The sequence below is a fragment of the Canis lupus genome, chromosome 23 (genome assembly GCF_048164855.1).
Source record: "Canis lupus baileyi chromosome 23, mCanLup2.hap1, whole genome shotgun sequence".
In the NCBI taxonomy this organism is placed as follows: Eukaryota; Metazoa; Chordata; class Mammalia; order Carnivora; family Canidae; genus Canis; species Canis lupus.
In genome coordinates this window covers 44,247,158-44,273,423 of record NC_132860.1, presented here as the reverse complement: position 1 = coordinate 44,273,423, position 26,266 = coordinate 44,247,158, and the positions used below count along the sequence as shown (strand labels likewise).

At 38.5% G+C, this 26,266-nt stretch overlaps 1 protein-coding gene across 1 annotated transcript in view; it reads left to right on the top strand.

Annotated features, from left to right (window-relative positions):
• Positions 1–19,692, top strand: part of SLC36A4 (solute carrier family 36 member 4) — a 62,884-nt gene extending 43,192 nt beyond the window's left edge. Inside the window, exons 10-11 of the mRNA XM_072794996.1 lie at positions 3,107–3,276; positions 15,553–19,692. Of these exons, the coding sequence (XP_072651097.1) occupies positions 3,107–3,276; positions 15,553–15,860 (478 nt within the window). The 3' untranslated portion in view covers positions 15,861–19,692. The remainder of the gene's footprint in view (positions 1–3,106; positions 3,277–15,552) is intronic.
• Positions 19,693–26,266: the final 6,574 nt, after the last annotated feature.

The window sequence follows — 26,266 nt, the reverse complement described above, 5'->3', positions numbered from 1 at the left end:
TTTATCCCTTGGAGAGATAATTTACAGGGTAGATTCTTGTTTCAACTCTTCAGTTTTTAAACTGAGTACATAGCTGCCTGCTTAAAACCAAAATGAGGGGCAACCTGTGTGGCTCAGTGGGTTAAGCATCTGCCTTTCAGCTCAGGTCGTGATCCCACCATCCTGGGATAGAGCCCTGTGTGCTAGGCTCCCTGCTTGGCGGGGAGTCTGCTTCTCCCTCTATCCTTTTTCTCTGCTCATGATCTCTCTCTCACACATTCTGTCTCAAATAAATAAAATCTTTTTAAAAAATGTGCCAAATGCTGATAATATCTATAGAAAAGTTGATTAGAGAAAAATAGAATGATTGAAAATATAGATGTCAACCATAGAAACTAGTAGGTTCTTAAAACAGAAAAGTCAAAAATAGAACAATTGATCAGTGCTTTTCTTAAACACCTTTATTTCTATATTACTTTTCTTTGATAATTAGCATATATATTAGCTTTTAAAAGACTCATACCATTTTATTTCCCATTTGTACTCTGTAATACCTAATTAATATTATTGACTTGCTTTAGTAATAACCAGATTCTTAGCCTATATAACTTGTTTTAAATCGATAGAAAAGTAATTATCTTATATGCATAATGATGTATTTTTAAATATATTGTTAACTGTATTTAAAAACCTGTAAGTTAAAATACAACTAGAACAAAAGGAATGTACTAATAATAAACTGATATTCATTTGTCTACAATTACATATCAAATTATATGAGGCAGGAGTCTTGGAGTTATTCTGTGCATTGCAGTAACTTGACCATTTATATTTAGACTTTAAGCCTTAAAGCTGAGAAATCTATCCTGAAATCGTTTTAAAATTAGTATTTTATTGTTGCTAGCCCTAAGGGGTTCCTTCTTTCTTTAATTATGTTTGTGATATTTTCAAATCTATTTCAACTCAACTTTTTTCCTTTCTTTTACTCCTATGAGGCATATATTATAGGAGGAGACTTCAGGAATTCCTTCATGCAGGGCCATAGTTTAGAGAACTGTTGATAATCTTTGCTACGTTAGGTCTTAAGACACCAGAAATAAGCATAAAGTCCAATGTTGGCCTTTCTTTACCAAAAGTGGAATATTTCATGTCACTTTAAAATGATTTTTTCTTAAGAAAGAAACACCCTTCCTTTGCATAGGCCTTGCAGGTGGGAAAGCAAGACTCTTAAGGGAAATTAGGGCTCTTGAGGAAATTTCTGCCTCGAGAGGATGTGTGTGTTAACCACAGCCCCAGTACAGCGGAACATTCAATCCATGGTCTCTTGGCCAGTTGTTTCCTAAAAGGATACAAGAGAAATTTTTTTTTTCTTTTTAAGCTGTTGTAAATATTCCAAATTTCAAAAAAAACAACATAATTTATTATCTGTAACCCAAGAGAGTAGATTCTTTTTTTTTTTTAATTTTTTATTTATTTATGATAGGCACACAGTGAGAGAGAAAGGCAGAGACACAGGCAGAGGGAGAAGCAGGCTCCATGCACCAGGAGTCCGACGTGGGATTCGATCCTGGGTCTCCAGGATCGCGCCCTGGGCCAAAGGCAGGCACTAAACCGCTGCGCCACCCAGGGATCCCTCAAGAGAGTAGATTCTATAATGTTCTGAGTCCTGTGATTCTACATTTTCTGTCATTATCAACATTTAAAACGTATTATTTTGCCAGACAAAAGGAAGTTAACCAAAGTCTCTATTCAGACGTGTATACTGATTGTGACAAGATGTCGTCTACAATGGAGAAATCTAAAGATATTTATAAAACTGAACGTTGCTGTACTGTTGTGAAATACTGGGCATCAACCCAACCTAATAAACTTTATTCCCCTATTAATGTAACTTTAGCATAGGTGGAATTCCTATAGAATCTGGAGAACTTTTTAAGTTAAAACCATTTAGATGCCCTCCTTTTGGACCTAAGAACAATGACATTTTTGGAACTAATGACATATATACCAAGATTTTTAAGCAAAGAGAACTGTAACTCCGAGTCCAATGTGAAGTTTTCTTCTATATATAGATCAATAAGTTTTCAAAGAGATACAGGATGATCAGTTATTGAAAGAAAGCTGATAAAACATTAACTCTTCATGGGACACAGCCTAGCCTTTAGAACACTGGTTTAGCCTAAAATAGAATCTTAGCAATAATATTCCCAAACCTTTGCATTGCCACATGCAAGCTCTCTAGGCTTGTCAAAATGAACTGTTCACCTGTCATCTAAAAATTGAGTAGCGATCCGCTGGATTTATTTATTTTTTAATAAATAAGCATATAATTGGTAAGATATTGGCCTAAGTTTCTTTTGGATGTCTTGCCTATCTAAATATTACAGATAAAAGAAGAAAGCCAGATTCATGTTAAGACAACAGTGTGGGTGAACATGGAAGGTATTATGTTAAGTGAAATAAGCCAGGCAGAGAAAGAAAGATACTGTGTGGTATTACTCATAGGTGGAATCTAAAATTATATATATATGCCTGGGTGGCTCAGTTGGTGAAATGGTCAGCTCTTGTTTTCAGCTCAGATCATGATCTCAGGGTCCTGGAACAGAACCCCAGGTCAGGCTACACACTCAGCAGGCAGTACTGCTTGAGGATTCTCTCCCTCTCTCTCTGCCCATCCTCCTGCTCACATGCACTTGCTCTCTCTAAAATAAGTTTTTAAAAAAATTTTAAAAATATGTAGAGCTCACAGAAGCAGAGTAGATTGACAGTTGCCAGGGGACTGGTGGATGGGGAAAAAGAAGAGAGTTTGATAGAAGGGTGCAAACTTTTAGTTATAAAATGAATATGTTCTAAGGATCTGATGTATAATGTAGTGACTATTGTTGATAAGAATGTAGTGTATAACTGAAATTTGCTGAGTAGAACCAGTGTTCTCACCAAAAAGAGAAAAAAAAAAAAGCAAATATGTGAGGTGATGGATGTGTTAACTCGGTAGTGGGAATCCTTTCCCAGTGTATACTTCTATCAAATCATGTTTTACACCTTACCTATATTACAGTTTTGTCAGTTATACCTCAATAAATCTGGGGAAAAAAGAATGACTGAATTCTGAAATATTTTTTAACAGGTTATATCAATCAGTGAAAATTCTATATTCCTTTGGCATCTTTGTGACATATTCAATTCAGTTCTATGTTCCAGCAGAGATCATCATTCCTATGATCACATCCAAATTTCATGCTAAATGGAAACAAATCTGTGAATTTGCAATAAGGTCCTTCTTGGTTAGTATTACATGTAAGTATGACTACATATTTATATCATAATTTTTTCTTGTTGAATTTCATATAATGAAGCTATTTAAAGTATATTTTTTAATATTTTAAAAACAATTTTATTTATATAGCTGAGATACTTTCTGGGTTAAAATTTTGTTATTCTATTACTGTAAAAGAAAAATATAAACCAGATATTATCATGATTAAAGGAAATAATCAAATTATTATCTGGAAAACTACATCAGTGGTGATTAAAATATAAGTATATTTAAATTAGATGCATAAGGGACTCATTGTTGATACACATTTTACTTGGGTTTTAGTTTTCCTCAGGTTTTTTATTTCTGCTAACTTATATATTTAACAGTTTAACTCTCCATGACTACCTATAGAAATGGGTTTGGTTTTGTTTTCATCTTTAATAATTTCAGTGGCTAATTTTACTTATTATTTAAAGCAATGTGTGCAATCTTGTCTTAAGGTTTCACATTATAAAATGCTTCCACTGGAGAGCACTAATCACAGAGACCTATGGAAAAGCTTGGTTTTGGTTGGAAATAGTGGGAGTTTTGAGGTCACAGCAACCTGATGATTCAAACCTGCCACTCACCTGCTGGTGTCTTTAGACAGGTTACATACCATCCATAAGCCTCTCTTTCTCAACTGTGAAGTTCATGGCATTTTTATAGAGTTTAAGAATATTAACAAAGTAGCCAGAAGTTATCATTGTCACATTATTACTGTAACCAAAAGTATAAGATGACCATAATCCTGAACAAACGATTACCTTGAATGATACCAGAAACATTGGAAATTGGTCAGCTTTCTGTGCAAGATAGGAGTAACCATCGTGGCCCAGTCAAGGCAAGAGAATGAGAGAGCTAGGAATTCAGGCCAACTTATAAATACCAGTGAACATCTTAGAGTGGAGCTTATGGCCTAGATTTAAAGAAATGGCAAAGCTGAGAAAAGTAAATTAAACCTACTTTCCAAAGTAATCATTTAAATGAGTTATAACAACAATAAGGTAAATCATATTGAGGAGTGAAGACACAAGCCCCTCCTAGGGTGACTAATAAAACATTCAGTGGGAAAAAGTTATTTTAAGACTTTTTGAAATACTTCTTATGCATTGTTTTTGTTGATATTTTGACAATTGTACTAAATAAAAAGGCTAATTTCATGAGTCCTTTTATCATAGATGTAAGACCATTCTATTCTGAAAGTGTATCTCCTTTTAAAATTAGTTATGGAGGTTCACTTGAAGGAGCTTGAAGAATATTAAAGGGATTTAGTAACTTGGGATGTTTCAGTAACTTCTCCTACTTCCACGCTTTATTATGTCAAAGCTACCCGTGTGCTGAGGCACAGACCACACCACACATCTGCTACTGCCAGTTTATTCCCAGAAGCCTGGGCCTTTTCTCAAGAGCTGAGTTCATGGCACAGAGAATGGCCAGTTTTTCTTCACTTCTCTCTTTTAGTTAAAAATAGTTAAAGCTATTCAGCAGCATATGAGGGTTGTATTTACATCATGCTTTGGACAAAGAGAACACAAACCAGGTTGTCTTCCCTTCTACTTCACTGGGATACATCATTGGACACTGAGCCTCATTTGAGTCTTTGGCACATTCTTCCAAATTAAAGTAAAAGCCAGCTGATATGCATGACAGGACTGTTGTTTATCTGTTCATTAAAGCACTTGAGGAGAGGGCGGGGCAAGATGGTGGAGGAGTAGGGTCCCCAAGTCACCTGTCCCCACAAACTTACCTAGATAAATTTCAAAACATCCTGAACACCTACGAATTCGATATGAGATTTAAAGTGAGAACAGCTGGAACGCTACAGACAGAAAAGCTTTCATTTCTAACAAGGTAAGAAGGCAGAAAAAAAATTTTTTTTTAAAGAATAAAGTGGGAGAGGGGAACCACAAGTAGCAGGGCTAGAGCGGAGTGGTAAAAGCCTCTAGGGCAGGAAAGCCCAGCCCTGGGGAAGCAGGAACTTTTAAAATCCACACCAGAGTTTTCCATGAAGGAAAAGTGCTCAGCAGGGAAATCCGGCACAATCACAGGAGGGGCAGTGAGGCCTAAAGATTCCCAGACTCACTATAAGAGGAGGGGTGCCCAGGGGGAAGCTTACCACAAACCGCGGCCCAGTAAACAGCTGGAGCCCCGCAGCCCTCAGGGCATTTGGGAGAAGCCCATCCGTTAGGCGGCCCTGGACAGAGGTGGCTGTACCCTATTACCTTCAGGACAGGCAGTCCACAGGAGTGTGGGTCCAGTGGCACAGAACCCCAGATTCCAGGGCGCCCAAATGGACAAAGCAAGCAATCCTGTGTTTCCCTCAGGACAGGCAGAAGTGGGGAGGGCACAGGAAAGCAAGAACTCTCCTGCTGCTGGGTGCCCTGCAAGCTGTGCAGATCAGGGCACCCACACCAGCCCCCAAAGCATCTAAGCCAGTGCAGACTGGGAGACTGCACACTCACGGGGAGCTCGACTCCAGAGCTGGAAATCTGGCCACCACCATTGTTGTTTTTCCTCTGTTTCACCTTGTGCCTGGGAGAGCCGGAGTCACCAGAGAACAGAGACCTCCTGGGGTCAACAGCTCCTACTGAGCCCAGCACCTGGGAGGGGGGCAGGGCAGCTCCCCCAGGTACACACACCTGAGACTCAGCACAGCTGACCCTCCCCCAGAAGACCAGGGGAAGAGCAAGTTTATTGACCAAGCAGCTCTGGAAAGTATATAGTTCTAGTATATAGAACTGGAGGGCCCATTTTCCCCCTTTTTACTTTTTATATTACAACTCCTTTTTATATCAGACTAAAAATTTCCAATATTTTTTCTCTTTTCCCACCTTAACTACAGTATTTTACCAGCTCTTCATTTTTAAGTTTTTTTCCTTTTTGACTTTCAAATTTCTACAATTACATGTCTTAGATATATTTTTCACTTCTGGATTCCCTTCAACGTATTCAGTTTAATTTTGGTAGATATACAAGATAGGGTTTTTGTATTTTGTTTTTTCTGCCTCGTTTTGTTTTACAATGGCGGAAGTTAGTACCTTCTAAAACATGACCAGCATGCACCCAGAACCAAGTCGAACACCATGTTGGTTCATTTTGTGAGATCATATTCTCTCTTCTTTCCAATTCTGCCCCCCTCTTTAGTCTTGTTTATGCTTTTGTGGTCAGTGTTGGGGCTTTATATAAATATTGCTGGTTTATATAAATTTGGGATTGAGCATCTTCTAACATACAGAACAAAATCTACTCAGAACCAAGAGGATCACCCTCTAGGACCCTCAGGTAGATTACATTTTCTCTCCACTACCACTCCCTCACCACCACCATCCCCCCTCTTTTTTCTTTTTTCCTCTTTACTTTTTTTTTCTTCATTTTTGGGTTTTTATTTTTACTACTTTGTTTTAAAATTTGTTTTTCACTTTAGTGCTCCTTTTGTTTTGTTCTTCTTTTTCTTTTATTTTCTGGTCTCTGAACCAGAAAATAGGATATATTTTACTTAGGTCGTGGTTGATATTTTTGATTCAGCCCACTCGTACAACCACTCTGCACTAGACAAAATGACTAGAAGGAAGAATTCACCACCAAAGAAAGAACCAAAAACAGTACTCTGTCACAGAGTTACAGGATTTGGATTTCAATATGATGTCAGAAATTCAGTTCAGGGCAGTCCTGGTGGCACAGCAGTTTGGCGCCGCCTGCAGCCCGGGGCATGATCCTGGAGACCCAGGATCAAGTCCCACGTCCGGCTCCCTGCATGGAGCCTGCTTCTCCCTCTGACTGTGTCTCTGCCTCTCTCTCTGTGTTGCTCATGAATATATAAATAAAATCTTTAAAAAAATTAAAAAAAATGGTTTAAAAAAATTCAATTCAGAAGTACAATTATAGGGATACTGGTGGCTCTGGACAAAAAGCATAAAGGACTCTAGAGACTTTGTTACTGCGGAATTGAGATCTAATCAAGCCAAAATTAACAATAGATTATTAAAAATTAAAATAGATTAGTCTAAAACTAGAGATGCAGTCCAAACTGGATGTTCTCTAAATGCTAGTGTTAATGAGGTGGAAGAAAGTGAGTGACATCTAAGACAAGTTGGTGGTAAGAAAGGAAGCTGAGGAAAAAAGAGAAAAACAATTAAGAGCCCATGAGGAAGGGCTTAGGGAAATAAATGATAGCTTGAGAAGGAAGACCAAGACATCCAATTGGGATTCCAGAAGAAACTGAAAGAGAGAGGACCACAAAGTATATTTGAACAAATCATAGCTGAGAACTTCCCAAATCTAGGGAAGGAAACAGGCATTCAGATCCAAGAGATAGAGAGGAACCCCCCCAAAATCAATAAAACCCATTCAACACTTCGACATTTAATAGTGAAACTTGCAAATTCCAAAGATGAAAAGAAAATCCTTAAAGCAGTAAGAGACAAGAGATCCCTAACTTATAGGGGGAGAAAGATTAACAGCAGACCTCTCCACAGAGACCTGGCAGGCTGACAGGATATATTCAGGGTCCTAAATGAGAAGAACATGCAGCCAAGAATACTTTATCCAGCAAGACTGTCATTTAGAATAGAAGGAGAGATAAAGAGCTTCCAAGATAGGCAGAAACTGAAAGAATATGTGGCCACCACCCCAGCTCTGCAAGAAATATTAAGGGGGACCCTGTAAAAGAAAGAGGAAGCCCAAAGAAATAATCCACAAAAACAGGGACTGAATAGGTATTACGATGACACTAAATTCACATCTTTCAATAGTAACTCTGAATGTGAATGGGCTAAATGATCCCAGCAAAAAACACAGGGTATTGGACTGGATAAAAAAGCAAGCCCCATCTATTTGCTGTCTACAAGACTCATTTAAACCGAAGGACGCCTCCAGCCTGAAAATGAAAGGTTGGAGAACCATTTACCATTCAAATGATCTTCAAAAGAAAGCGAGGGTAACCATCCTCATATCAGATAAATTAAAGTTTATCCCAAAGACTATAGTAAGAGATGAAGGGGGACACTATATAATACTTAAAGGGTCTATCCAACAAGAGGACCTAACAATCATGAATATTTATGCCCCTAATGTGGGAGCTGCCAAATATATCAATTAATAAAGTAAAGAGATGCTTAGGTAATAATACACTAATAATAGGAGACTTTAACACGGCACTTTCTGCAAATGACAGATATTCTAAGCACAACATCTCCAAAGAAACAGGAGCTTTAAATGACACAGTGGCTCAGATGGATTTCACAGATATATACAACACTTTGCATTCGACCACAGCTGAATACACATTCTTCTCAAGTGCACATGGAACTTTCTCCAAAATAGACCACATACTGAATCACAAGTCAGGTCTCAGTAGATACCAAAAGATTGGGATTGTCCCCTGTATATTTTCAGACAACAATGTTTTGAAACTAGAAATCAATCACAAGAAGAGATTTAGAAGAAATTCAAACATGTGGAGGGTAAAGCGCATCCTGCTAAAAGATGAATGGGTCAACCAGGAAATTAGAGAATAATTAAAAAGATTCATGGAAAAAAAATAAAAAGATTCATGGAAACTAATGAAAATGAAGATACAACTGTCCGGAATTTTTGGGATACAGCAAAAGCAGTCCTAAGAGGGAAATACATGGCAATACAAGCCTCCCTCAAAAAATTGGAAAAACCGCAAATACATAAACTAACCTTACATCTAAAGGAACTAGAGAAAGAACAGCAAGTAAAACCTACACCAAACAGAAGAAGAGAGATAATAAAGATTCAAGCAGAAATCAGTGAAGTAGAGACTAGAAGAACTGTAGAAAAGATGAACAAAACCAGGAGTTGGTTCGTGGAAAGAATTAATAAGATAGATAAACCACAAGCCATCCTTGTTAAAAAGAAAAAAGATTCAAATTAATAAAATCACGAATGAAAGAGGAGAGATCACAACTAATACCAAGGAAATACAAATTATTTTAAAAATATGAAAAAAAATAAAAAATATATTATGAGATGCTATATGCCAACAAATTAGGCAATCTAGAAGAAATGGATGCATTTCTAGAAAACCACAATTTACCAAAACTAGAACAGGAGGAAATAGAAAACCTGAACATGCCAATAACTAGCAAGGAAATTGAAGCAGTCATCAAAAACCTCCCAAGACAACAGTCTAGGGCCAGATGGCTTCCCAGGGGAATTCTATCAAACGTTTAAAGAAGGTATAATACCTATTCTACTAAAGTTGTTTCAATACTTCCAAACTCGTTTTATGAGGCCAGCATTACTTTGATTCCAAAACCAAAGACCCCACCAAAAAAGGAGGTTTATAGGTCAATATCCCTGATTAACACATATGCAAAAATTTTCAACAAGATACTACCCAATAAGGATCCAACAGTACATTAAGAGGATTACTCACCATGATCAAGTGGGATTTGTCCCTGGGATGCAAGGCTGGTTCCACTTAAAATAATCAATGTGATCACATCATCAAGAGAAAAAGCAAGAACCATATAATCCTCTCAATGATGCAGAGAAAGCATTTGACAAAATACAGCATTTGACAAAATACAGCAGCCATTCCTGATTAAAACCCTTCAAACTGTAGGGATAGAACATTCCTCGATATCTTAAAAGCCATTTATGAGAAGCCCACAGCGAATATCATTCTCCATGGGGAAAAATTGAGAGCCTTTCCCCTAAGATCAGGAACACGACAGGGATGTCCACTCTCACCACTGCTATTCAACATAGTACTAGAGGCCCTAGCCTCAGCAGTCAGACAACAAAAAGAAATAAAAGACATTCAGATTGACAAAAAGTCAAACTCTTCCTCTTTGCAGATGACATGATACTGTGTATAGAAAACCCAAAAGACTCCACCCCAAGATTGCTAGAACTCATACAGCAAGCAATTCAGCAATGTGGCGAGATACAAAATCAATGCACAGAATTCAGTGACATTTCTATACACTAACAATGAGGCTGAAGAAAGAGAAATTAAGGAATCAATCCCATTTACAATTGCACCCAAAAGCATAAGATACCTAGGAATAAACCTAACCAAAGAGGTAAAGGATCTATACCCTAAAAACTATAGAACGCTTCTGTAAGAAACTGAGGAGGACACAAAGAGATGGAAAAACATTCCATGCTCATGTATTGGAGGAATAAATATTGTGAAAGTGTCTATGCTACCCAGGGCAATTTACACGTTCAATCCAAGGCCTATCCAAATATCATGGACTTTCTTCACAGAGTTGGAACAAATAAGATTTGTATGGAATCAGAAAAGACCCTGAATAGTCAGAGGAATATTGAAAAAGAAACCCAGAGCCAGGGGCATCACAATGCCAGATTTCAGGTTGTACTACAAAGCTGTGATCATCAAGACAGTGTGATACTGGCACAAAAACAGACACATAGATTAATGGGACAGAATAGAGAGCCCAGAAATGGGCCCTCAACTCTGTGGTCAACTAATATTCGACAAAGCAGGAAAGAATATCCACTGGGAAAAAGACAGTCTCTTCAATAAATGGTGCTGGGAAAATTGGACATCCACATGCAGAAGAATGAAACTGGACCATTCTCTTATACCACACACAAAGATAAAATGATTGAAAGATCTAAATGTGAGACAAAAATCCATCAAAATCCTAGAGAAGAACACAGGCAACACCCTTTTTGAACTTGGCCACAGCAACTTCTTGCAAGATACATCTATGAAGGCAAAGGAAACAAAAGCAATAATGAACTATTGGGACTTATTTTTTTAAGATTTTATTTATTTATTCATGAGAGAGAGAGAGAGACACAGGCAGAGGGAGAAGCAGGCTCCATGCAGGGATCCAGATGTGGGACTCCATCCCAGGGCTCTACGATCATACCCTGGGCCGAAGGCAGGCTCTAAACCACTGAGCCACCCAGGGATCCCCACTGTTGGGACTTAATCAGGATAAAAAGCTTCTGCACAGCAAAAGAAGCAGTCAACAAAACTAAAAGACAACCTACAGAATGGGAGAAGATATTTGCAAATGACATATCAGATAAAGGGCTAGTATCCAAGATCTATAAAGAACTTATTGAACTCAACACTCAAGAAACAAAAAACCCAATCATGAAATGGGCAGAAGACATGAACAGAAATTTCACCAAAAAAGACATACACATGGCCAACAAGCATATGAGAGACTGCTCCACATCGCTTGCCATCAGGGAAATACAAATCAAAACCACAATGCACAATGAGATACCACCTCACACCAGTGAGAATGGGGAAAATTAACAAGACAGGAAACAACAAATGTTGGAGAGGATGTGGAGAAAGGGGAACCCTTTTGCACTGTTGGTCGGAATGTGAACTGGTGCAGCCACTCTGGAAAACTCTGTGGAGGTTCCTCAAAGAGTTAAAAATAGAGCTACCCTAAGACCCAGCAGTTGCACTGCTGGGGATTTACCCGAAAGATACAGTGAAACACCGGGACACCTGCCCCCCAATGTTTCTAGCAGCAATGTCCACAATAGCCAAACTGGAAGGAGCCTTGCTGTCCATCGAAAGATGAATGGATAAAGAAGATGTGGTCTCTGTATACAATGGAATATTACTCAGCCATTAGAAACGATAAATACCCATCATTTGCTTCAACATGGATGGAACCAGAGGGTATTATGCTGAGTGAAGTAAGTCCGTCGGAGAAGGACAAACATCATATGGTTTCACTCATATGGGGAATATAAGAAATAGTGAAAGAGATTATAAGGGAAAGGAGGGGAACTGAGAGCAAAATTAGCAGGGAGACAAACCATGAGAGATTCCTAACTCTGGGAAATGAACAAAGGATTGTGGAAGAGGAGGTGGGTGGGGATAGGGTGACTGGGTGACGGGCACTGAGGGGTCACCTGATGGGATGAGCACTGGGTGTTACACTATATGTTGGCAAATCGAACTCCAATAAAAGCAAATGGAAAAAAAAAAAAAGATGAAATGGACAGTTACAGAAAATTTCCCAGAAAGGCTTAAGCTACCAAATTTGAGTTTTAAAAGAGATAAAAAAAATTAATAATGAAAAAATGTATTGAAAGCATAATCAGTACCTACCTTTCCCCCAAAAATTCACAAGATCTGGTTTTCCTGGTCAATTATACCAAATTTAGGAAAGAATAGATAACATCTAGGTTCTTTAAATTTATGCAGAACATAGGAATAGATCAAAAGCTTATCCACCATTGAACCAAAATCATTATTGGTTCACTACGGATACTCTAATTCATGAGTAGAAACTTTTATGACAAACAGATATCAGCAAATCAGGCCTAGGATTCTACCATGTTAGGGTTTATCACAAGAAAGAAAAGTTCTATACTAAAATATCTATTAATATAATTCAAATAATTAACAGATTGTCTTTAAAAAATGACTGTGTTGATCAATGCTAAAGCATTTCATGTCATTTCCCCACATGGTGGTTCTAGTCTGAGTCACTATCTGTAGCCACAGGGTTCAGGATGATTTCCACAGTGTTGCACAACATGGGTTAAGGAGTGCACTTCTTGGGAGAAAGGGGCAAATATATGCCAGTAGTTAGCAAGAGGAGAGAGGGCATAGACACCCCTAACCCTGCCGACATGTCACAGGGTGGCCAACCAAGCCAGGATACTGCGGGCCCAGAGGACCCTACCCCCTGCTCCCCCACCATCTCCCCGTCTTCATCTCTTATAATTCAAGCATGAGAGTCAAACTTGTGGGTGGAGAGAACACTCAGGCTACTTAGCATTGGATTCTCTGGATTTGGAGTGAAAGCAGTCCATGGGAATTACCTGGGAAGTTTAGCCATCTGTTGTATAGAAGACTTTGGGGCAGCAGGATGCTGCAGGTCCTCTTGTGCAGGTCGGGTGGCAAGGGGGTAGGAGCTGCATTTCAGTGAGTTTTCTCCCCCTGAAGTACAAGCATCCTTTTCCCAACTAGCCTGATGTCCAAGCCAGCCAGCTGGAACAACATCAGCTGAGGACGTCAGTGGACAATTCTGCCTGTTGCCTCACAAAAATTTAATTCCTATGTATGTCTCTTCAAATCTTCATAAACATGGAATAGAAATAAATCTGTTACTTCATTGGGGAGAATCTACCAAGAACCTGAAGCAAGCCTCGCATTAATAATAAAAGGTCAAAGGCGTTCCTTATTTAAAACAGGAAAAAGACAAGAGGTCCTTTTAACATTTCTGGATATACTTTTTAATATAGTAGGAGCAAAAAAAAAGTATTTTTGAAAGACATGGTTGTCAGATTTGAAGATATGATTGACTACCTAGAAAATAGAGGTTTCTGAAATAGTGATAATTTTATTTTTTGACCTAACTTATGGTTATATGGTGTAATCTTTATAAAAGTCATCAAGGGATACCTGGGTGGCTCAGTCAGTTAGGTGTCTGACTCTTCATTTCAGCTCAGGGCCAAGGGATGGATCTAGCCCAGCATTAGGTCCTGTGCTTATAGAGGAGTCTGCTGGAGATTCTCTCTCCTTCTCCTTCTGCCCCTCCTCCCTCCCCCATATGCACACATTCTCCCTCTATCTCAAATAAATAAATCTTTTTAAAAAATAACCAAAAAATAACTTGACAAGCTTTGGGGGCAGGCTCCTTGCTGATGAGGATGTGGGCAGCTGATGGGACTTTGTAATGTCCACAGAGCAGGCTGTACGACACTAGTGATGAGAGTGGAGGCTCAGCTGGATGTGCTTTGAAAACTGAGTATCTTTCAGTGTTCCGTAATCCTTTCCAAGTACCGAATCCAGGTTTGTAGTCTCGGTGTTCAAAGTAGTGAGTTTATCAGCTTAGATCATACTGGTTACATCCAAGTCTGTTTAACATTTGAATCGTCATTTCAAAGTATCTTCTTAGTGGAGCTCAAAAGCTTGGAAAGGTGGGTCAGACTCTTTCTACATGTTTCCTGTAAGGCATTTACTTGCTAGACAGGCATCTTACAGGTGAGGGAGAAGAGTGAATGGAAGCTGGCCAGCAGCCACCATCAACTATTAGTTTTTATAGACCCTCTGTCAATATCTTTGGTAAGACAAGGGTAAGTAGGATCAAGAAAGTACCAGATCAAAACTTGTCAGAAAGCTTGCCAGTAGTTTGGAAGATTTTGTCAAGAGTAGTGGTACATTTTTTTTTTAAGTTTTCATTCTGAAATAAATAGAAAAGTTATAAAAGGAAGTAGAGTTACCATAAACTCTTTACTGAGCTTCGCCTAATGTTAACAGCCTGCACCCCACATCAGGTGTCAAAATCAGGACATTAGCATTGATACAATGCTATTAACTAGTCTGTAGATCTTATTCTGATCTTGCCAGTCTTCTCACTACTATTCTTTTTCTGACCCAGGAACCCATCCAAGGTCCCACTCGTGTTTAGTTGTCATGTCTACTTTTGTTTCCCCCACTCTTGAAAGTTCTTGTCTTTCTCTTTGTTTACCTCGACATTCTTGAAGGGCTGGCAGTTTTGTTGAATTCCATTCAGTTTGGATTTGTGTGATGTTTTCTTAGGATTAGATTGAGGTTAAGCATTTTTAGATAGAATTCGGCAAGTGATACTTTGCATTTCTCAAACACACGGTGGCATCAGTATGACTTATTACTGGTGATGTTAACTTTGATCACCTGATTTGGGTGGCATCAGACAGACTGCTTCACTGTGCAAGTACTCTTCTTCCCTGTAGAGAATTAACAAGTTGCAGGACATATTCTGAGACCATGCAAACATCCTCTTCTCCTACAGTTTTTGTCCACGAATTTTAACATACTTCATTGACTTTCCTGCCACAGTTATTACTGGGGTGTTCACTTAATAATGATTTTCTATTTCCACTGCTCCTTCTGTTTTGGTTAATTGAAATTCCAGCGTAAGGAATAGCTATCTCTTCTCTCATTTATTTAATGAGGATTTCGTATCCTGCCACCTTGTGTTTTGCAAATTCTAGAATGAGCTGTATGGCAGAGTAATGGAACTGCTTTGGAAATAAACTGAACTTTTTCACCCAGAATTTCACAGCAAAAATTTAAGTCGTTGCTATAACAAACTCTGTTGAAAGTCATGATTCAAGAAGTGTCACTCACTGTTTTGGTTTCTCTGTGGGTTTGTTAGTTCAGAACAAAATATGACAGATTCTGTAACAGGCAGTAATTTAGTAGTACCTACTTGATTAATTTTTAAATATTGAAACATCTACATTTAGTACTCATTTAAGTATTAAGTATTTAAATAAGGACAATATGTATTTTCATTTTCCAGGTGCTGGAGCAATTCTGATTCCTCGTTTAGACATTGTGATTTCCTTCGTTGGAGCTGTGAGCAGCAGCACATTGGCCCTGATCCTACCACCTTTGGTTGAAATTCTTACGTTTTCTAAGGAACACTACAATATATGGATGATCCTGAAAAATATTTCTATAGCATTCACTGGAGTTATTGGTTTCTTCTTAGGTACATATGTAACTGTTGAAGAAATTATTTATCCTACTCCCAGGGTTATAGCTGGCCCTCCACAAAGCCCTTCTCTAAATTTGAATTCAACATGCTTTACATCTGGTTTGAAATAGTGGAAGCAGAATTATGAGTCTTTTCCTTTTGTCTTAATTCTGAAAATGATGAAAATAATAACTAGTAGATTACATTGCCATAAACTTAAAAATAGAACCAAATTTTCTTTTGGCACGTAATGGTATTTCAGTAGTAAGCTGTAATTCTTTACCAGTAGTGGTAAACTATGACAGATTTTTTATTTTGGGTATTAGCAATAATTTAAAAAAATTTAGTTTTGAAAATTTTTTAAATTAAAAAATTAAAATATAGAAAACTTAAAGAATAAAAAGAAAAAGATTTCCATTATGCTTCATTCAATCAGAAATACACCAAGATTCTCTTTTACACCCATGCTTCTCTTTCCCCACCCAGTTGAGAAGAGAACAGGGTTCTGACAGTAAAGGAATCAAAGAAGAACATAGTTAACAAAAATCTTCTCACTATCTAGGTGAATGTCAAAGTGTACTTTGTGTATAACGTTAAAATGTCTTAATCATGTTTTTATTAAAAAGCAAAATACCTATGATTTGTCCCTGGAAGGATAGAAAACTCATTAACCTGGATGCAAGCATCAGAAATCCCTACAACCAGAATTATTCTTCCCTAGTCTGTGATGGTAGTTGATCTGCACAGTGAAAACTCTGAGATACTGTGCAAGATCCTGACTTAGTGTCTCAGTCAAATTTGAAAGAGACTTTAAGGCTTATCTAACACAATTCCCTTATTTTTTACCTGAAGAAATTGAGCCTGAAAGGTTAAGTAACTTGGTCAAGACAACTTAGCTTTGAGATCAAGCAAGAGAACCCGATCTTTTGACTCCAAGTCCAGGATTTTTTATTTTTCACATCTTACCAAGGAAAAGAATAAGAATAAGTTATGTCCAGTTTAGACTTTAGCATTGCATCTATTTAATTATATTTTAATATTTGGAAAGCCACTGATCTTTGAATAGGACATGTGACCTGACTATAAAATCAGAGAACTCTAAAAAGCATTGCATTACAGCCATATCAACCCCAACAAGAGAAAGAAGTTTGTTCAGTTTTAAAGATTAGAAACCACTTGCTGGTTTAACTGCTGGCTAGTAGAAGGTACTCAGCTATTCTGTTTGTGGCTCCAACTCTTCTAATTAGGTCTTTTCTTTTCAGGTTTTGTAGTCACCGTCTTTCTCAATGGCAGAAAATAGGTGTCTGACAAAATACAGGATTTGTGTATTCCTTCCAGCCCTGTGGCTTTCTTATCATAGCCTCTTACTAATCTAAATGGGCAGAATTAAAAAAAAATAAATTTATGCAGAGGAAAAATTGAGACAATAATAGACTACTAAATCTTGAGACACTCCAGGTTTCTTCTAGAGAAATACCTTTTATTACTCCATATTTGGCAGGCTCAGTTATTAACCAAAACAATCTCAGTTGACATGGAAGATGAAAATTTTTAAGTTTAAAACATTAAGAATCTTGACTTTTTAAAAGATTTGTACTTTAACACACGTTGAACTTTTTAATCAGACTGGTTGTACTCTAATTTGTAATATATTAAGATATCATCGAGATCACTGTAGTATATGTATTGTGTATTTTTATATATAAATGTTAACTTAGTTCAAGTATTTTTTTGCTTTGCATCATTAATGAATCAAGTACAATTCTAACAAAGTATCAGAAGCTTTATTTTTGTACAAATTCATAAGACTCAAACTTTTTTTAAACACTTACATTAGATATCACCAATAATTGTGATACTTTTATATCAAAGCCATTATGTTAAACTTTTAGTCATACTGAGAGAATGTGGAAGAAGTTAGAGGAAAAGTGATTGTCATTGACTGTTAGATAATCGTGTTTCTAAGAATAAATTAGATTTTTTTAAATATATAACTTGGTATAAAATGACTTAAAAACCATTATAATAGAAAGCACTATTATTTTGTCAGCTGTCATCAGATATTTCTAGTCTATGCGTGAAATTTTATTTTTATACTTTGACCTGTTTATTTTCCTTATTAATTCATCAAATTCAGTGAATTTTGAATAGTTGATCATAGCAATAAATAAATTTTAGGTTCAGCATGAACAAAATGTTGAGTGCATTATCAGCCAGGCTTCCTTATGCAGCAATTGCTGATTCGACAGCCAATACTTAGTCCACTAAATTATTGATACTTTAAATACAAGAGAAAAGTTGAAATCATGAAAAAGGGAACTAAAAGGGGAGAGAGGTTAGTTTTCATTCTTAACAAAAAAACTAGGAAAAAAAACTATTTAGATGTAAAGTATAAATACACCTTTATCTAAAGATTGTTGATGATGTATTTTAGTTGCAAAAAAATCAGTGGCAATATTTTTCCTCTGAAAATTGAGTTTTAATGAGTCAGGCATTTCCTAAAGATTTTTGGAGAAGATATTTTGATGAGACCAGCTGTTGCTTTTATTTTGGGGCCTGGAGAAATGAAAGCAATTGCACCTGTCAAATTGTGTATCTGGTATCTTGGTCTATTACATTATGGCTAAGATGACTTCAGCATTTCATTTGCCACAATGAAGAACCCTGTTTTCTGAGAGCTAATCAGGTGCCTGAGAGCCTTTCTATCACTGAGGTAGGGGAGAGAAGGGAAAGCTGCTTTTAGCTCTGCTGACCTCTGTTTGAAGTCAGTCATCATTAGTCCCTTACATTTCAAAAGGGTTTTGCCAGTTTCAGAGTCAACCTGTCAAAACACTGGTTTTCAGATACTTTTTAATCAGAGGATCTTCTTTTTCCCACATGGTCAGATTTCTCCACATTTAAATAAGAACTAGTTGTTTTTTTTTTTTTTTTCTTGGTTAAAGATCCAATTTGTATGATGTTATCAAATTAAAAAGTGTACTGGATTAGAAAATGCCACATTATGTTTTAATTCTGTCCCTGCTGGATTCTCCTTTCTTAAAACCATTTCTGCCTCTCATCTAGGCACTGCACTTAACGTTTTTATAAGTATTTTATGCAATGTGCATGTTGTAAATTTCCTAACAGGGCCTAATTTCATTCAGTATTTTCAGAATAGTTACAGGAAAGCTGTCTAACTGCAAAGTACTATACAAATATTAATAGAACTGTTAATTAAAGCTCCACATTAGTGCCATTTCTAGCTGTGGCAAAGCACAGGTCTTACTGTAGCTTACCTGTGGCACTTCTTCACTGTAAGTGTCAGCCAATACAGCATCTGAATAGTACATTTGTTTACTGATAGTATATACTCACATTAGGTTTTGACCTCAGTTCTCCCTTCTTCATTTAAAAAGGAGAAGATACAGAACTGAGATAATGGAAATGATAAATAAAAATTTAAAAATAATACCAGCAGCTCAATGAATATTTTCTGTTGAGGAACAAAAAAAAAATTGGTAAAAATACAGACCATTGATCATGTAAAATGAGTTTGTTTTTTTCTAATGAGTCTATTTTGTTCATTTTGGCTGAACTAGCTTCCCCCTTCATAAGAAAATTTGGGAACTTCAATCTAAAAGGTGTGACAAAACACTTCCTAACATTAAATGGCTGACTGCAATGGTTAATACTTTGGAAGTATTATGGATAATTTTGTTTATGCCCCTAGTGCTTACTTGGCTAACTGCTTTAATGAAAGTGGTTTGTTTTCACCTAGGAAATAAGAAAACATGCTTAAGAAACAACTAGAGGGCAGCCCTGGTGGCTCAGCGGTTTAGCGCCACCTTTAGTCCAGGGGCGTGATCCTGGAGACATGGGATGGAGTCCCACATCGGGCTCCCTGCATGGAGCCTGCTTGCTTCTCCCTCTGCCTGTGTCTCTGCCTCTCTCTCTCTCTCTTTGTGTCTTTCATGAATAAATAAATAAAAATCTTTAAAAAATGGTTAAGATGGTAAATTTAAAAAAAAAAACTAGAAATGCTATTTATTACCCTATAATAAATGAAATCACAACTTACTCTCATTCTTAAAATGTCATATTAAAATAAGCTAGTTCTTATGTGTGTGAGTGTACACACACACCAGTAACGTATATTAACTTACCATTTAAATTGGGTCCAGAAAGATGATGTGTTGAAAGGTCACTCCAAAACTTATTCCATTAGAGTTTTCTTGATAACAAATAGGAAAGTAAATGCTTCTACCGTGAATAAATTAAGCTCTGGGTTTTTGTGTTTTTCAAAATGATTTTGTTAGTCTGGAAATGAAATATCATTGCACTTGAGTCAATTATTTTGCTTTTAACTTATTTTTCTTTACAGTATGAAAAAGTCTGTCTTAAAGTACTGTAGCTCTTCTGAATTTTCAATAAAATGTAATTAATTTGCTTGCAAATGCCTTTTTAAATGAATTGTCTTCTATAAGGTTAAATGATATTGACAAATGTCATAAGCTGAAAATGGCACTAGTATATCCTCATAATAGCATTTTAGTCACTCTCTGATTAATTCTTTGTCATGTGATCTTCAAACTTGGAAGGTGATATAATGTACCTCTAAGATGTAAGAGCAGATGTTGATTAAAATTGAAGGGACATACTCAGAACCGTGACCTGACCTTCTTACAAAGTAAATGCAGAATGAGCAGCCTGCAGATGCTGTATCTGTGATTTGATTTACCACTCTCTTCTGATTCTCACCAGGTCAAGAATATGTATCAGTTACACTTTAATATGTTTCACTTGCATTGTGCCAACTCCCCATATCAAAGATCATAAACATATTTATACTTTTATGTTAATCATCCTGCTCTTGTGAACCTAACCTAAGGGCATGCCACGGTTCACCAGAACTATGCCTGTGCCTAAAAGTGCATCAGCAACATTTCAGTAGTGGAAAATTGGAAACAACTTTAGTGTTCAACAAAAGGAAACCATAAATTGTGATGTATTAACCTAGAACACAATGAAGGTGGTATTAAGGTTAATAATTTGGGAAAGAATAAATACATATAATTAATTTTTAATCACAGCTTTGTAAAAAGAATTGCTTTTGAACCTACACAAGATACACAGAAAGTAGAACCATAGTGTTAGGAAAAATATAGGTTTGGCCCCCTGAGTGGCTCAGTCGGTTGAGCATCTGACTCTTGGTTTCATCTCCAGTCGTGATCTCATGAGTGGTGAGATTGAGCCCTGCATCAGGCTCTGTCCTCAATGGGGAGTCTGCTTGAGAACTCTCTCCCTCTGCTTCTTCCCCTACTTCTGAGTGCTCACTCAAATAAATCTTTTTTTTTTTAAGGTGGGTTTTACAGTTTTTGAATGAATAAGTGGAAGACTTCAAGAGAAAGAGGAATAAAGTTATAAAGCCTTAGTAGGAGAACATGCTCTTAGTAAGCAACAGAAGGAACAGAAAAGAACATAGAGTAAGAGTACAACTAGAGAAGAAATGTGATGAAAAATCCACAGAATACTTGCTGAAGGAAAACAAATACAGCCACTTTGTAAAATTAATTTTAGGGTTTTTATGCAAAAGATTTATTAGAGTGGTAGTTTTAACATACATACGTGGTCTCAAAATTTTGCACATAGTTCTTTGACATATCAAAGAACTGCCTTGATTCAAAGTTTCCTTTTAAGGGTAGATTTGTTTGAAGGCTTAAAATTGTGAAAGAGAATCAGGTCTTCTGGTCTTCAAAGTTTTCTGGTGCCGTGAAGCCCAGACACTAGGTACCAGATGATAGAATGCTTCTCAAACTAAAGCTAATACATGAATCTTGCCAAGGAATCAGGGAGTGATTTAATTCTTCCCCATCCTGGATCTTGATCTGGGCTGGAGGATGGGGACCAGACACAGGAACACCCCACCCTGCCTAACCTGCACTAAGCAGGAAAGTGGTGTTGAGCATGGATCAGTCTGTGCATGTCAAAACTGAACAAGAATAGACCAGGAACCTGGGCAGTACAGAAGGAACACTGTCACATCACAGACTACGTACCTTTGTAGCTCCAGCCCCTCAGTCTCCACAAGGCAAGAATAGGCACTAGGAAATCTGTTATCATCACTGTCCTGTCTTAAATCTTTTCTCCTTCTGCAATCTCAGCTGTACAAAGATCATGCTTCTTAACGTGGTTCACTGGCAGGCCTCACTCCCTTGCCTTCCCTACAAGGTACAGTAACACCAAAGTGTTGGTTGCCCCACAAACATACGGCACGTTGTCTGGTTTTCACCTGCGGGACTCCATCTCATCATGTTGATACAATCTCCTTCTACTTCTGCCCCTTGTGTTTTCCTGGCAAACCCTTAGCTATTGGTAAGATTCAGCCTACCCAGTGGCTCTTCTATCCTCTCTCTTACCCTGAGTGAGTTGTGTCTTCTTTCACGCTAGCAAATGACCTTGGATTTGTGATCACACTTTCCATATGGTTTAGTAATTCAGTTTCTGTGTCTGTCTCCACTACCTTGGAGTTCCACAAGTATGCTATATGTATTCATTGTTTGGTTTCTTCTCTGTCAACCCTTAGAGACTATAAACTCCACAGAGGAAGTGATTTTGTCAAAGGTCTCCACAACTGAAAATCCAGTGTCTAGAGGAAGGCTGGGCACATAGTAGATGCCCCCAAAATATTTGTTGAATGAATGTATGAATTGAAAAAAATAACAAGGAAAGACCCATATTAGAGCTCCAGTACATGATAAAATCTTTAGGCACAGGGGCAGTCATGCATTTTCTGCAGTCCTCTGTACCCCATGCCTATTTGTTTAGTCACTGTAGCCAGCTCTCTCCCATTTGGTAACCCACCAGGCTGCGATACTGTAAAGCAAAGACTACCAAGTCTGAGCGTCTTTTAAAAAATCCTATGAATCAGTCAAACCTTAAGAACATATTCAGGAGCTCCTGGTAGTACAGGTGAAGTCTCATAAAAAGGAAAAAACTGGGGAGGAGCAAGATGGCGGAAGAGTAGGGTCTCCAAATCACCTGTCTCCACCAAACTACCTAGAAAACCTTCAAATTATCCTGAAAATCTATGAATTCGGCCTGAGATTTAAAGAGAGACCAGCTGGAATGCTACAGTGAGAAGAGTTCGCGCATCTATCAAGGTAGGAAGACGGGGAAAAAGAAATAAAGACACAAAGGCCTCCAAGGGGGAGGGGCCCCGCGAGGAGCCGGGCTGAGGCCGGGGCGAGTGTCCCCAGGACAGGAGAGCCCCGTCCCGGAGACGCAGGAGCTGCACCGACCTTCCCGGGCGGAAAGGGGCTCGCGGGGAGTTGGAGCAGGACCCAGGAGGGCGGGGATGCCCTCGGGCTCCCGGGGACAGTAACAGCAACTGCGCGCCCAGGAGAGTGCGCCGAGCTCCCTAAGGGCTGCAGCGCGCATGGGGGACCCGGAGCAGCTCTGGGGGGCTCGGGGGCGGCTCCGCGGAGGGGGCTGCGTCCCGGGAGCGCGAATCCAACAGCGCAGGCCCCAGAGCACAGGGCGCCGGGACACAGCCCAGGATCCCGCCTCCCCCGGGACAGGCAGAGGCCGGAAGGGCCCAGGACAGCGAGGACGCTCCTGCCCCAGCTGAGCAGAACAGCGGCCCCGCCCCGGAGCCTCCAGGCCCTGCAGACGGAGTTCCTGCCGGAGCTGAATCCAGGTTTCCAGAGCTGCCCCGCCACTGGGGCTGTTCCTCCTGCGGCCTCACGGGGTAAACAACCCCCACCGAGCCCTGCACCAGGCAGGGGCACAGCAGCTCCCCCAACTGCTAACACCTGAAAATCAGCACAACAGGCCCCTCCCCCAGAAGACCAGCGAGACGGACAAGGTCCAGGGGAAGCCAAGGGACTTAAAGTACACAGAATCAGAAGATACTCCCCCGTGGTTCTTTTTTTGTTTGTTTGTTTTTGTTTTTGTTTTGTTTTGCTTTTTGATTTGTTTCCTTCCCCCACCCCCTTTTTTTCCCCTTTCTTTTTCTTTCTTTTTTTTTTTCTTTTTTTTCGTTTTTTTTTTCTTTTTCTTCCCTTTTTTTTTCTCTTTCTCTTTTCTTTCCTTCTTTCTCTCCTCTCTTTTTCTCTTTTTCCCCAATACAACTTGCTTTTGGCCACTCTGCACTGAGCAAAATGACTAGAAGGAAAACCTCACCTCAAAAGAAAGAATCAGAAACAGTCCTCTCTCCCACAGAGTTACAAAATCTGGATTACAATTCAGTGTCAGAAAGCCAATTCGGAAGCACTATTATACAGCTACTGGTGGCTCTAGAAAAAAGCATAAAGGACTCAAGAGACTTCATGACTGCAGAATTTAGAGCTAATCAGGCAGAAATTAAAAATCAATTGAATGAGATGCAATCCAAACTAGAAGTCCTAACGACGAGGGTTAACGAGGTGGAAGAACGAGTGAGTGACCTAGAAGACAAGTTGATAGCAAAGAGGGAAACTGAGGAAAAAAGAGACAAACAATTAAAAGACCATGAAGATAGATTAAGGGAAATAAACGACAGCCTGAGGAAGAAAAACCTACGTTTAATTGGTGTTCCCGAGGGCGCCGAAAGGGACAGAGGGCCAGAATATGTATTTGAACAAATTCTAGCTGAAAACTTTCCTAATCTGGGAAGGGAAACAGGCATTCAGATCCAGGAAATAGAGAGATCCCCCCCTAAAATCAATAAAAACCGTTCAACACCTCGACATTTAATTGTGAAGCTTGCAAATTCCAAAGATAAAGAGAAGATCCTTAAAGCAGCTAGAGACAAGAAATCCCTGACTTTTATGGGGAGGAGTATTAGGGTGACAGCAGACCTCTCCACAGAGACCTGGCAGGCCAGAAAGGGCTGGCAGGATATATTCAGGGTCCTAAATGAGAAGAACATGCAACCAAGAATACTTTATCCAGCAAGGCTCTCATTCAAAATGGAAGGAGAGATAAAGAGCTTCCAAAACAGGCAGCAACTAAAAGAATATGTGACCTCCAAACCAGCTCTGCAAGAAATTTTAAGGGGGCCTCTTAAAATTCCCCTTTAAGAAGAAGTTCAGTGGAACAGTCCACAAAAACAAAGACTGAATAGATATCATGATGACACTAAACTCATATCTCTCAATAGTAACTCTGAATGTGAACGGGCTTAATGACCCCATCAAAAGGCGCAGGGTTTCAGACTGGATAAAAAAGCAGGACCCATCTATTTGCTGTCTACAAGAGACTCATTTTAGACAGAAGGACACCTACAGCCTGAAAATAAAAGGTTGTAGAACCATTTACCATTCGAATGGTCCTCAAAAGAAAGCAGGGGTAGCCATCCTTATATCAGATAAACTAAAATTTACCCCAAAGACTGTAGTGAGAGATGAAGAGGGACACTATATCATACTTAAAGGATCTATTCAACAAGAGGACTTAACAATCCTCAATATATATGCTCCGAATGTGGGAGCTGCCAAATATATAAATCAATTATTAACCAAAGTGAAGAAATACTTAGATAATAATACACTTATACTTGGTGACTTCAATCTAGCTCTTTCTATACTTGATAGGTCTTCTAAGCAAAACATCTCCAAAGAAACGAGAGCTTTAAATGATACACTGGACCAGATGGATTTCACAGATATCTACAGAACTTTACATCCAAACTCAACTGAATACACATTCTTCTCAAGCGCACATGGAACTTTCTCCAGAATAGACCACATATTGGGTCACAAATCGGGTCTGAACCGATACCAAAAGATTGGGATTGTCCCCTGCATATTCTCGGACCATAATGCCTTGAAATTAGAACTAAATCTAATCACAAATCACAACAAGAAGTTTGGAAGGACCTCAAACACATGGAGGTTAAGGACCATCCTGCTAAAAGATAAAAGGGTCAACCAGGAAATTAAGGAAGAATTAAAAAGATTCATGGAAACTAATGAGAATGAAGATACAACCGTTCAAAATCTTTGGGATGCAGCAAAAGCAGTCCTAAGGGGGAAATACATCGCAATACAAGCATCCATTCAAAAACTGGAAAGAACTCAAATACAAAAGCTAACCTTACACATAAAGGAGCTAGAGAAAAAACAGCAAATAGATCCTACACCCAAGAGAAGAAGGGAGTTAATAAAGATTCGAGCAGAACTCAACGAAATCGAGACCAGAAGAACTGTGGAACAGATCAACAGAACCAGGAGTTGGTTCTTTGAAAGAATTAATAAGATAGATAAACCATTAGCCAGCCTTATTAAAAAGAAGAGAGAGAAGACTCAAATTAATAAAATCATGAATGAGAAAGGAGAGATCACTACCAACACCAAGGAAATACAAACGATTTTAAAAACATATTATGAACAGCTATACGCCAATAAATTAGGCAATCTAGAAGAAATGGACGCATTCCTGGAAAGCCACAAACTACCAAAACTGGAACAGGAAGAAATAGAAAACCTGAACAGGCCAATAACCAGGGAGGAAATTGAAGCAGTCATCAAAAACCTCCCAAGACACAAGAGTCCAGGGCCAGATGGCTTCCCAGGAGAAT